Source organism: Primulina huaijiensis, chromosome 3 (genome assembly GCF_012295235.1).
Source record: "Primulina huaijiensis isolate GDHJ02 chromosome 3, ASM1229523v2, whole genome shotgun sequence".
Lineage (NCBI taxonomy): Eukaryota > Viridiplantae > Streptophyta > Magnoliopsida > Lamiales > Gesneriaceae > Primulina > Primulina huaijiensis.
In genome coordinates, this window is record NC_133308.1 from 22,420,807 (window position 1) to 22,434,654 (window position 13,848).

At 35.7% G+C, this 13,848-nt stretch overlaps 2 protein-coding genes across 2 annotated transcripts; one reads left to right on the top strand and one right to left on the bottom strand.

Annotated features, from left to right (window-relative positions):
• Positions 1–1,081: 1,081 nt before the first annotated feature.
• Positions 1,082–4,936, bottom strand: LOC140973779 (uncharacterized). Its single transcript, XM_073436840.1, is given in 7 exon segments — positions 1,082–1,364; positions 1,836–1,952; positions 2,102–2,173; positions 2,239–2,331; positions 2,468–2,757; positions 4,456–4,623; positions 4,626–4,936. Coding segments are annotated over 7 exon segments (933 nt in total). The 5' UTR covers positions 4,753–4,936; the 3' UTR covers positions 1,082–1,298.
• Positions 4,937–6,480: 1,544 nt separating this feature from the next.
• Positions 6,481–13,796, top strand: LOC140972569 (ferric reduction oxidase 4-like). The gene is made up of 9 exons (XM_073434976.1): positions 6,481–6,662; positions 6,781–6,874; positions 7,139–7,315; positions 7,709–7,946; positions 8,058–8,095; positions 11,010–11,299; positions 11,410–11,647; positions 11,954–12,427; positions 13,517–13,796. Exons 1-9 carry the CDS (start codon positions 6,512–6,514, stop codon positions 13,794–13,796), a joined length of 1,980 nt encoding a protein of 659 aa, XP_073291077.1. The 5' UTR covers positions 6,481–6,511.
• Positions 13,797–13,848: the final 52 nt, after the last annotated feature.

Genomic DNA, 13,848 nt, shown 5'->3' on the forward strand with positions numbered 1-13,848 from the left:
GGAATGTGTAGAAGACATCGACAAGCCAGCTCATCTGTTGTTTGTTATATGTTGGTAGAGAACTTTCGAGAACAACAGAAAACACCTCAACCAAAATCTATCATGACAATGATGCGGAACAAGGGGGTTGAGATTACCTATTTACAAATCTGACCTTTTATATCAGTTAAGCTCATGGATGCCACCGAGCCAGCTACTGGAAAGCAGGCTAATTAAAGCTCGAGTTTATCAGTTCGAGTTTCAATATTCCAGACGAGTACTCGATCTCGAGATATAATTGGTATTTAATTTTTTAGATTTAAAAAATTATGTTAATTACACTTATGGTTGTGCGTGATAGTAGAGAAGATCCATCTGATAATTGTAAGGAATCTAGTAGACTACAGTAGTGTTTATAAATGCTTTAAAAAAATTGATTATGAACTTTTCTTTTTCAAAGTATTGCAATGCTTTGAAAAAATTGATTATGGATTTTTTTACGAAGATTTATCCTTCACAAATTTGCAAAACTACACTAGTAGAAAAATCGCTTTTTACTTCGCGTATTCAATGAAGTAATAAGGTAGTTAAGTGCCGAAGTATATGGACCTGAAGTAATAGATGCACTTTTTACTTTGCATAATAACCGAAGTTGTATGATTGAAAATACTGAAGTCTTTGGCCGGTTTTCCTTCGAAAACCGGTCCAGAATTGGACCGGTGCCGAAGTAAGAAATGTGTTTTACTTCATCGATTATTGTAAGTAATGAAGTAATATATTATATCTAACTTCGTCTTAATTATTATTTAGCGAAGTAGTTTATAATATTTTACTCCACAATTTACATTGAATGACAAAGTAATTCATCTGAAAGACTTCGTAGTTATGTATTTTGGTGAGATAATAGTCACAAACAACTACACAATTTATCCTATTTGTTGAAGTAAATATAATTTATAACTTCAGCATTTATCCTATTTGTTGAAGTGTTTTATATTATGTTACTTCACAATTTGATAATAACAACGAAGTAATTTACCTGTTACACTTCATTATTTTTTATTTTGATGAAGTAATTGTTAAAGAAAGACTTCACAATATATGACTTAATACACTAATATAATTAAATTCATAAATTATCCATCTAAAAATAATGAATATCCACGAATCCACAATTACATATTCATCAATCCACAAATAACACAAAAATGTATCAACAAAACCAAAAGTATATCCAAAAATCCACAATGAAAAACAAAATATTTATCTCAACATACACCATCCATTTAAGCACCTACATAGGAGTAAACAAATTCACTTCATTCACTTCTGACCTCGTCATATTGAGATTGGGTGTAATATTGGTTCTTGATGCATCCTGCAAACTGAAATTTGAAAAAGAAAATACATTAGATTCTCTTTTTTTATCATTAATATAAAATATATCACAATGACAACAATTCATTTCAAGCAATTATCTCAACAATAAAACAGCAAAATCTGATCTCCACCCAAGGATCATTTTTGCACAAGATTGACTCCATATCAACCATGCCGTAGAGGTAGACAGATGTGGCAAAGATATCTGCAATCCTCCACATGTACAAGTGGCAAATAGGGAAGGCACACAAACAAACATACACATTTGCATAATACATTGCTAACATTTCAAAAAAATTAAGGGTGAAACAAATTTAACAAGTTAAAACTTCATATGAGGAAACTAACACAAGCCATGATACATCACTAAGAATAAACAGGTAAATTAATATCATGTTAATAACTTGTCAAGTTTAAATGACAATGAACATAAAGCATAAAAGATAAGTGTAGTCATATGTAACCATTTAACAAACCTCGCTGATTACTTCATTAACCAACTGTTTAGCAGCCTCAATCTGTTCACTAGTACCATCAATCTGTACGGTCCTTTCTTTGGATGTATCACCAGGTGGCAAGTGGAGCGGTATAACCTGAAATATTTGGTAACAGGCAACACTCACGGCACCAGAAAAAAATCAAAACACAGATACAATATCAGGATTTTCAGAAAACCAGAAGTAGCAGCTCTATCAGATATTCAAACCACATAATAGCATTATAAACCGAAAGGAAAACCAACCTGAATGCAAGTGCCAGTCCTTGCTTGCATGTTCTTAATGGTTTCACCTCCTTTGCCAATAACAAGACCCACCTAAAAATTGCCATTGACCCTAATTAAATGAGTAAAAATAACATAAAAACAAGCATCATCGTTACCTTGTTGTTGGGAACCATAAACACGTATGGATCAGTTCCTGATTGTTGCCCAGTCATTCTTCGAGAAACAACACTAGAACCACCTGCTTCAGCCTGTTCAAGCAAATGTTAGCCATAGTTATGTGGCTAGAGAATATTAAGCAAAACAAATGCCAGCTTAGTAAAAATAAAAATATTTCATCAGTTTGATCCAAAAATTAGCAGTCGAATTGTTTTGAACTACACGAACCTCAGAAAGAACATCATTAATCAACTGCTCAGCCTTTGCTACCTGGTCAGGAGTACCCATGAGCTCAACACCTCTTGAAACAGAATTTGGATCCGCGTCCATGTCTCTGGTCACCTGAATCTTGGCACCAGACTGAAGCTGAAGGTATTTAATGGTCTCCCCGCCTTTTCCAATAATCACACCTACCCTTCCATTTGGTATCTCAATTTTCTTGCTTGGACCTGGATAACCATAGGATGCACCTGTTGGTGGACCACTCAGACCCATGCCCATAGGCTTCTGAACAAAACCTACATTCAAACCAAATGACATCAGGGTGCAAGCCCTGTAATCTGATCCTCACGTATGGCATCGCATGCATACTTGAACATATACGTATAAACTAAAGTAAGACTAAAAGTAATATTAATCAATGCATAAATTATAAACCAAGTAGCAAAAGATCCAAGCCCGGTAAAAACTATATTCTCGGAGACCAAGAAACGTAAGCTCATATCAAAGCAATACGAGATTGAACAGTTAAGTATAAACTCATCGATACATTAAACTCGAGTTTATTGAGCACAAGAATAGAAGATCACCACGTAATCCGAGCACGAAGCTCGTGTTAAAACATTGGATACCAAAGATGAGACGATGTGTGAACACAAAATGGTACTAAAGCAAGTAACGGATCAATTAAGCAGAAATCGAATGGAGAATCACATAATGGAAATGACAACAAAAACAAAAACGAAAATGAACACGAAAACGCACTACAACAAAAATGGCTTTTCGCAGCGCGCAAATACTCTTTCCGCGGCGCACATTGCACGCTGCGAAATTGCAAGCTGTTGAAAGTTCAAGTTTATCCGCAGCTGTTAATACTACTATCAACGGCGTACATATGTACGCTGTTAATACAACTATCCGCAGCGTGCAATGCACGCCGTTAATATTAAAAAAAATCTAAATATTAGCGACGATTTTTAAGATAACCGTCGCTAATTTGCGACAGTTCAATACCAAAAACACCGTCGCTAAATTAGCAACAGTTACTACTCCGTCGCCAATGGAACGACGGTGTTTAAATTTAGCGACGGTTACAAAACTGTCGCTACATTTTGCGACAGTTCATAAAACCGTCGCTAAATTTTGCGTAAAAATAAAAAAAAAATTACTTTATAATTTAATAAATTTTAAAAAAAATTCCAGTATAACTATCATCTCTTAACTAACACTTAAAAAATTAACCAAAAATTTTAAAAAAAATGTACTTAAACCAAAATTAAAAACGCATATTAGAGAAAAGTTTAAGTGTTGTAAAGTGATGTGAAAGTGGAACGGAAATCGGTTATTTATAGACAATTTGCGACAATTAGCGACAGTTTTGCATTAAACTGTCGCTAGTAGCGACGGTTTAAATATAACCGTCGCCGATTTACAACTATTAGCGACAGTTCAATAAAACCGTCGCTAAAGGCGACGGTTATTTATTAAACCGTCACCGATTGATTTAAAATCGGCGACGGGTTATTTTATACCGTCTCTAAATTTAGCAACGGTTTTTAAAACAGTCGCAACGTTACATTAGCGACGGTTTAATAAACCGTCGCTAATTTACAAATTCACCCATTTCAACGGCGTGCTTTTACGGCACGCCGTGAATGCATAGAGTATTAACAGCGCACAGTATTGCATGCTGCGGATAGTATATCATATGACTTTCCGCAGCGTGCTTTTAATGCGCGCCATTAATATATATGCTATTAACGGCGCGCATTAAAAGCACGCTGCAGAAAGTATATAATATTTACAGCACACATAAATGCACGCTGCGGAACGCCGTTATTTCTGTCAAGTGCAACAATATTAACAGCGCACATATTGAAGCACGCCGTTAAAAGTACTATTCGCAGCGTGCGTTTAATGCACGCTGTTGATGATGCGCTGCGGAAAGTCATTTTTGTTGTAGTAACGTAACAACTAGTTAAAGAGAAAACCGTCACCAGCATCAGTTGAATCAAATCCCCCACCCCCAGCTCCGTTTTCAACTCTCGCTCTTTTCATCGGATCCACGTTATTCAAAAGCCTAGCGGCGATTTCTTGAGCCTTCTGTTTCGCCAACTCGATCTCGCTCATAGGAGGCGGAACACTGTTATAAGATGTAGGGGGGCGGATGAGTCCGGGCCTGACGAAAACCCCGTAGCCCTACGCGGTGCGGGTGAAGTCGAAGTCTGGTGATCTTTGTACTTGCACTTGTTCGATTCTCCACCGGCTGATGAATAGTGCACATCATCCGCCATTTGAGTAGACACGGAGGAGCAAAAACCCTAGACGGCGAATGGAGAGGAATAGATAGTGATTAGTGTGTGTGGACAAATTTTAAATTAAACTTATCGGTTCATCTTTTTACTTCAAAATGAACTTATTTTCCTTATTTTTTACTTCATCAACATTGATATGCCGAAGTAAAATATAATAAAAAAATACAGTGAAGCCCGTGTTTTTAAACATCCGAAGTAAAATATATTATTTTACTTCGCTTGTGATGAGGAAGAGTTGGTGATTATCTTATTTGTTCGTAATTTATAATTGCCGAAGTAACGCCTGCCGAAGTAAAATCCGATTTTTCTACTAGTGATTTTTTAAATGAAAAGCCCATAATCATATTTTTTTAAGCGTTTACAAACACTACCTAATATCTCAAAGTTATACGTCACGTTCTCCGATCCCCCGCATTAAGTTAATAGAGAAGAGAGTTAATATCATCCCCGTGAAGTAGACAATATTAGACAATGCAAGCTATTTGTTACTGAGAGAGACAGACGCCATTTGTTTCAATGATATTTTAATAAAGAAATAATAATATTCTGTTATTCATTAAAACCATTTAGTACAACATATGACATCGTTCCTTCAGAGTTTAATTAATCTATGCTTTGACATGAAGCATATATATTGTCAACTTCTATATCGCAATTTGCATATATTTACAGCTGCAAGTACTTCAAGAACCAAAAGTCAACTGTACTTGCATGGTGTACTGTTAGAACAATATATATTTTTATTTCATTTCATGATCTATAATTAAACATATCGTTTCTTGTTGAATGAAAAATCATCTTATTTAATCTCGAGGTTCGGAATGAGACCAAGTACTAACCTAAATGATTCAATAAATTATAGTGCCGTCTCTTTAAAGTCTTACCGTTCATACTAATTAACTACAGATGCAAAGTACTCCTTAATTTAATATATAGAACCAATCTTACAAAAGCAAATGTACATAGAAAAATTGTAATTTTACTCTCGTGAATTGATCTATTTTAGATTTTAGTCTGGTAACTCATTAGAATTTGGTTTTCATTCAGTAACCTTTTTTTTTGTGTTTGTTTTGCTCGAAACCACTAAATCTATTGAATATAATTTATTTGACATCAATGTTCAACTACGTGGCAAATAGGATGAGAATAAAGTTCACACATTAAAATTCATCTAAGCAAAAAGAAAGAGGAAAATGAAGTAAAACTATCTCAATAATTCAAAATGAATGGAGAGTATTGAGGTCAATTAATCAATAATTGACATGAATTTAGTGGTTTCGAGGAAAAAAATAACAAAAACAAAAAAAATTTTATTGGATAAAAATCATACTTTTACGAGTTACAAGACTAAAACCCAAATTATGGAAACCTAAAAAAAGTGAAACTTTCCCAATGTACACTAAATTTGTAACAATGAATCATGTTCTTTTGAAGAAATTGTAAACAAGTATACAAATGACTCTTCCTGAATATAAAAGACAACATGTGAGTTTATGACTTTGGCATTAATAAAAAAATAACTCAACTAGTCCAACTAGTTCGCACTCCGCAGTTTTTTGATGCCTTGAAACTGAACTCACAGTACAGAAACCCTTGTATTTTTGCATGAATCATGCTTTTTCTTCGACTTCGCGTAAAATGATCGACAAGAATTTTTGGGTTCTCCTATAAATACAAGAGACATCCTTATTGAATGCATGTAATCTAAGAAAATCCAAGATCAGACAGACAGAAAAATATGAAATCCCCAGCAGCATGGCAGATTTTCTTCTTCATGGTGTTTGTAGGGTATATTTTTATGTGGACTATGCTTCCTACAAAAGTTTACAAGTATTCTTGGACTCCTAATTTTAAGAAGGCTCTCAACTCCACTTACTTCAGAGAACAAGGTTTAATATTTGTTTCAGGATGGGATATTGCCATGCATTATTGATGTTAACTTGTTAACTTTCTTCCAAATTTTTGAAGCTTAATTACCATCTGTTATGCATATATATGCTTTTTCAGGGACAAATCTTCTTTTATTCAGTTTTCCAATCATGCTTATTGCTGTTCTTGGATGTGTATATCTACATTTCAAGAAGAAATCGAACTACCAGAGGTTTGGCGGTTTATTTCTTGTTAACGTTTTGTATAGTACGTACCCTTTTCTAAAATCGAATGTAAAATAGAAGTTTGAGCAATTTTTACATGCTCTTGCTGAAAACCCTAAGCGTATAACTTGACTTTCAGATAATTAATGGTTAAATCATAAATGGACGAATTTCAATCTACCCTAGATGCTGACTACATGACATCTTCTCGCTAACATGCATGTCTTTGATCTGATATATATATTAATGACTGATGTGTGAAATCGCCACAGTAATTGGCGCTGTTTCCGACCCCTGAGACGTCCAGCACTGGTAACGTGGCCGTTGGGTGTAGTCAGTGCAGTGGAAGTTACATTTGCAGCCATGTTCCTAGCACTTTTGATCTGGTCCTTGGGGAACTATTTGTATGTTAGCTTTGGGCATCTCCACATGCGACCAGGAGTGGAAGTGTACGTTTCTAAAACTATTCAACTTTAATCAATCCGCATTCCGAGCTGAGTGTATATATGATGAATAAATCAGTTTTGATGACATCTCCTGCTTAAATACTTTAAACTGGACTACTGGAGATTACGGAATATACGTCGTCCAAAATTAATGTCTAAGGTGTCCGTGTGCATGTTGGTCGAGATCAACTAAATGAAATATATAAAGGAAAAGGATTACTTTAGCGATTAAGATCTTTTGCTAATATCAGATATAACTTTTTCCAAAAGCTCAAATACGGATGTGATCAGCTGACAATAGTTCCGCACTTTAACATGTAGGCGTAATAGGGAAATTCAATATGCTTGATCTATGTTATAAGGAAAGATGATCATTTTCTTGGGAATTAATTGCAGGTGGAAGTTGAAATTCCGTAGCGTATCCTTGAGGCTCGGATACCTTGGTAATACATGTTGGGCATTCCTGTTTTTTCCCGTGACTCGTTGGTCGTCTCTCTTGCCTCTGGTTGGACTTACGTCAGAGTCTAGTATCAAATATCACATTTGGCTGGGCCATATTTCAAATGCTCTTTTTGCAGCCCACTCCATCGGATTCATGATATACTGGGGGGCATTGACAGGTGAAATGTACCTGGTAAGTACATATACTTAATCCTTTATTTTAATTTCTTTTACAAATGTTTCATATTTCTTCCTCGGATTGAGGATAGGAGAATATAGTATCATGAGGAAACTTATATTGCAGATGCTTGAATGGAGCAGTACTTATTTATCAAATGTAGCNACTTCATGGAGTTGGTTTTTGACGAAGCTCTTGGAAGTAGTGGTTGATGAGGAAGAGTTGGTGATTATCTCAGACAGACATCGGGGCATCATTGCTGCAGTTGCGGCAGTTTACAAAAATGCACATCATGGTCATTGTATATGGCACTTGTGACAAAATATGAAAATTCGTTGCAAAAAGAAGGGTTGTACCGAAATGTTTATGCGGTTAGCAAAAATTTACAAGCAAACCGACTTTGACTTAGAGTACGAAAAGTTTAAGAAAATATATCCTAATGCTGCAAAGCTTTTGGATGAAAGTGATTCATTTGATCGGTGGACTCGAGCATATAGCCCAAGATCTCGGTATAACATTATGACAACGAATGGTGTTGAATCAATAAATGCAAGATTGCGTGAAGAAAGACAACTTCCAATCATTGCACTACTAAATTCTTTGCAGACATTGACTACATCTTGGTTTTCAAGGTATCGAAATGCATCCGTCGCATCAACAACAAATTTCACTCTAACCGTTGAATCGATTGTGCGCGAAAGGTTTAATATTGGTCGGGGATATCAAGTTTATGAGCTAGGCCGTCTTGAGTTCGATGTTCGAAGTGCTACAAACAGTGAAATTGTGAATTTGGAATCCAAAAGATGTACCTGTAGAGAATTTGATATTGACAAGATTCCACGTTCTCATGCAATTGCAGCGAGTTACTTTTGTGATGTCAATTTTTATTCCTCGTGCTCAGAGTATTATTCTGTTATGATATGGTCTTTAGCTTATGCTGAGCCAATTTATCCTGTTCTGAATCAGAACGAGTGGCCACTCGATGATTTGTTAGTACTGTCACCTGTGATCAAAAGAAGACGTGGAAGAAAAACACAAAACAGATTTCCATCGGTTGGAGAATTTGAAAGAAGATAGGATTGAATGATATGTAATTTGTTTTAATTTAAAGACATTGGAGAAGTTGGCAGAAGATAAGATTGAATTAAATGTAATTTGTTTGAATTTAAAGGCTATCGATTTGATTTTATTAATATGTAATGTGTTTGAGTTGAATTTTTAATTTTGGATCGAGGGGGTGGTAAGTGGGTGGAGTGGACAAGATTGTGCTTTAAATTTTAAGTTTGGGTCGAGTGGGTGGTAAATTGTTGGGTCGAGTGGGTCGAGTGGTGGTGTTTGGGGTTTGATTTAGGGTTTTGTTTAGGGTTTAGGGTTTGGGTCGAGTTTGGGACGAGTTTGGGTCGAGTGGTAGAGAGATTTTGAATTTTGATCATTTCATAATACATAAGTCATTCTATACATGATTAGAATGTAAATATATAAAAAAATTTAATTGTGTAAACATTTTAATATGAGTTTTGTATTATAATTTAATTGTGTTGGTTAAAAAAATCATAACAATATTAGACGAATGTATCTCTTATCGGGTTGAATTTATGCTCAACTAAAATTCTTAACAAATTTTTTAATTCCAATAAAATATTTAACAAATTTCATAATAATAGAACCTAAAAAACTCATAACATGCAAGACTCGACTCAAATTAAACTACTCTACCAAAAAATTGAGTATATTGTGTGGCGCGACCCACTCAACCCAATTTTGGGTTGAGTGGGTCGCGCCACACAAATATTGGGTTGAGTGGGTCGCGCCGCACATATATTGTGTGGCGCAACCCACTCATTGGGTTGAGTGGGTCGCGCCACACATATATTGTTTGCGCAACGCACTCAACCCAATTTTGGGTTGAGTGGGTTGCGCCACACAATATATGTGTGGCGCGACCCACTCAACCCAAATTGGGTCGAGCCAAAGAGCTACAATTTGTGTGACTAGAAACAATAATCCTAATACAATTCAAATCGCAACTTGCTTTCATTTTTTATGGTGTTATATAATTGATCAATTGATGAATCATTCTCTAAATATATTTTTTGTATGAGATCGTTATTAGATCGAATGTAGTAAAAAAATATCACATAAATTAACTAAAAATCAATATAAAGTATCATATAAATGTTTTAATCCAACTATCATATAAATGTTTTAATCCAACGACCATAATTTATCCCAAATACAACAACAACAATAATGCCTAAATTCTTCAATCTTCTGATCGTTCAATTGATAGGCATTTTCCCTGAACATGGTATAACCTGCTGTCGCTAAACATTAAACTCCACATTCACCGCTGCAATGAAAAAACAAACATAAATTATACATTGATATACATTAAACAATAATGAAATAATAATTTTTTAAAAAAATTAACCTGATTTTTTGAGTAGGAAAATTATTTGGCCTATCTATTCTCCATCTTTCCGAATGATCAACACCAAACATATGTGGAAGCATAAGTGACAAAGGGCTAATAAGTTTAAGAAATGTCATGCCCGACCTATCTACGCTGTGGTCAGAATCCATGATTGTGATACTCTTATGGTTAGGCAAAACCTTTAACAAAACCCAATGCCCCGGAAGATGAAAGGGTATCAAAATTATGTTGGCTTTGTTCCATGGAATAGACGGCCACTCATCAATTTCTGCTCTCACATAGGGCATCAAACATTCAATATTACTCTGACCGCCCTCATTAAAAGCACTCGAAACCAGCTGATGAAAATCGACGTCCATCAATGACACATCCTGTGACATTATATGTGAGTACGCTGTTTGTAATTGGAGCAACCCTCGACAACATTCTTGAATATGCTGAAAATGATAAAGTGAAATATGTTAATTATTAACTCAACGTAATAAACAAAAGAAATAAGAAAAAACTTACTGTCTCAGCCAACCAACAACCAGGTGTCCCCAAGTCACGAAACCATGAGCTATCGTAGGACGAGCACATCCCAGATATCCTCATATCTTCCATACAAGAATTAATCTCAACACTTACTCGTGGCCACGATCTANTGGAGTAATCGCGTTTGCGATTTCGTTAGGGATTTGGGTCACCAGTTTTGATCGTGTTAGAAGGAAAGCTTTTGAAGTTTTCTTCTACGCTCACCATCTATATATTCTCTTTGTGTTCTTCTACTTGTTCCATGTTGGAGTAGCATATACATGCTTGATTCTCCCCGGAATCTTTCTGTTCATTATCGACAGATACTTGAGGTTCTTACAATCGAGACGCAGGTCTAGATTGGTTTCTACTCGCCTTTTGCCTAATGGTACATTGGAGCTCACCTTTGCCAAGAATCCAGGTGAATTAGACAAGAGCTCTTTTTCAATAAGCCCGGAAACCAATTAGGGGAAGATATTACTACAAACAGTCTTTGGATCATATATATTGACATACCCTTTTTTTTTGTAGATTTAAGTTATAGCCCCACTAGCGTCTTGTTTCTGCATGTTCCAAGCATATGCAAGTTGCAGTGGCATCCGTTTACTGTGATTTCAAACTCTAACCTGGAGCCACATACCCTAAGTATCGCGATTAAAAGCGAGGGAAGTTGGACTCAAAAGCTGTATGCACAGCTTTCTTCTTCTTCGGATCATCTTGAAGTATCAACTGAAGGACCTTATGGACCTGCATCATTTCATATTATGAGGTAATTAAGCATAGTGTATTGAATCTCGTGAATAGAGCCACTTAATTGAATCAGGCATCAGATTTCTTGTGTAATTCATTTAAGTAAATATATAAATATAGAACTGAAAGTGAGTCGATTCTCTCATTGATCTGGGCACATGTTCGGACCATTCATCACTGATGCTAGCAGAATGGTACTGGTGCTGACTGCTGAATATCATTATGCTAACATCGAACGACTTCGTATTCTATATAGTGTTTAAGTAATTGTGCTATTAATTACCATAAATATTAGAACCTACTGACAAAGTTAAAATTGTCACAGCCACGAGGCATTGGTGATGATCTGTGGAGGAAGTGGAATCGCTCCATTCATCTCCATAATACGTGAAATCATCCACAAAACTACAACAGAACCCAACGTTAAAGCTCCGAAAATTCTCCTAGTCTCCGCCTTCAAGAACACAACCGATCTCACAATGCTCGACCTTCTGCTCCCTTTATCTGGCACCCCTTCAGACCTCTCCAATCTACAATTACAGATTGAAGCATATGTCACAAGAGAAACGGAAAAACCTGTAGAAGATGCCAAGAAACAGATCCAAGCCAAACTGTTCAAGCCTAATCCATTTGATTCCCCAATTTCCCCAGTTCTTGGCAAGAATAGCTGGCTATGTCTTGCTGCGATAATATCATCATCATTTGTCTTGTTTTTGATAACTCTAGGCCTTGTCACGCGCTATCATATCTATCCAGTGGAACGTAGAGGGGAGAATTACCATTACAGCTTCAAGATTCTTTNAGGAGTATGTATGGAGAAACCGTCGACCCTCAATCTCAGTCTGTACACCCACTTCATCCTCTGGGTAGTCCAATGGATTTTGAGTGCAAACTACTTTGATACCTTGGCAAATTAACTCCGTAATGCGATGGATTATCACATTATTAGAATCAACAAAATAGCCAGTCATATAATGTACGGACAACAGCTCCTCCGTGGTGGGAATGAGCATCCCCAAAATATCCTATATTAATCATTAACAATAAACATGAAAATTAATTAACTGTTAACAAAAAATGTATTAGAAAAAGTAAATAAAATGAATTTTTTGTATTTACCTTGGTATATATATTTTTAAAAGCTTTGTTCACATCATCCATGGAAGGGGAATGATTTTTACTCCATTTTCTAGTCAACCAATGACACATCCGAGGTATCGGTACATTGGGACCTTTCCGACGTCTAGCAAACATTTCAGTGATTGCCGGAAAATATTCATAGGCCAAAATCTAGAACAAAAAAACACATCATTAGTATGATATAAAATAATAAGAATATTTCATTTAATAAACAATATTTAATTACCTGTAACGGATGAATAAATCCACTAATATGGAAGCTACCGCATCCACTGAAATTTGGATCATCCCCACGGCGTGCTACCAAATTCTCATAGCTTCTGAACTTAGTTTCAAGATCTTTTCTAAGTCAATAAATAACATCTTCGAAAGCTATGCTACCCCAGGGATAGTTAATAAAACTATCAAAGTTATTAACTAATCTAATCCATTCTAAATCGATTGTTTCATATTTATTCTTTCTTTGTCCACCTAAAACACCTACTACGAACATAAGACAGGCCAATTTCAACTTCTCAATGTCTATCTCTTCCCTGACTCATTCTCATATTCATCCATTCTATCTATTAAATCCCCCAAACTTATACCGTCACTTCCTCCAAAATGTCTCAACCTAAATTCATCTTTGTCAGGTATCATAGGATAAACGTTTGAACAATTTAGACCCGTTAAAAAACAATATTCTAACAATGAAAATCGCAAAGCTCGTTTATGATATATCATCCAAAATTCACTACTTTCACTATCATAANGACATGTTTCTTGTATGCACTTGTATCTTTGTATCGGCTAGTGTTGTTTTCTTGTGGCAAAAGAGGAAGATTTCTGCTGAAGGGAAGCAGATTCAGAATGTTGATTTCGCGACACCGACCACATCGCCTGCTTCTTGGTTATGTGTTGGGGATAGGGAGCTTGAAAGCCTTCCTCATCAGTCTCTTGTTGAGTCCACTAAGGTGCATTTTGGTGAAAGACCTGATCTGAAGAGTAAGTTCTCTCCTTATCCTTTGGTATTACACTTTAGATATTAATCTTGNAACAAAAACAAAACAAACATATTAGTGATCAAAATTTAAACAGTAT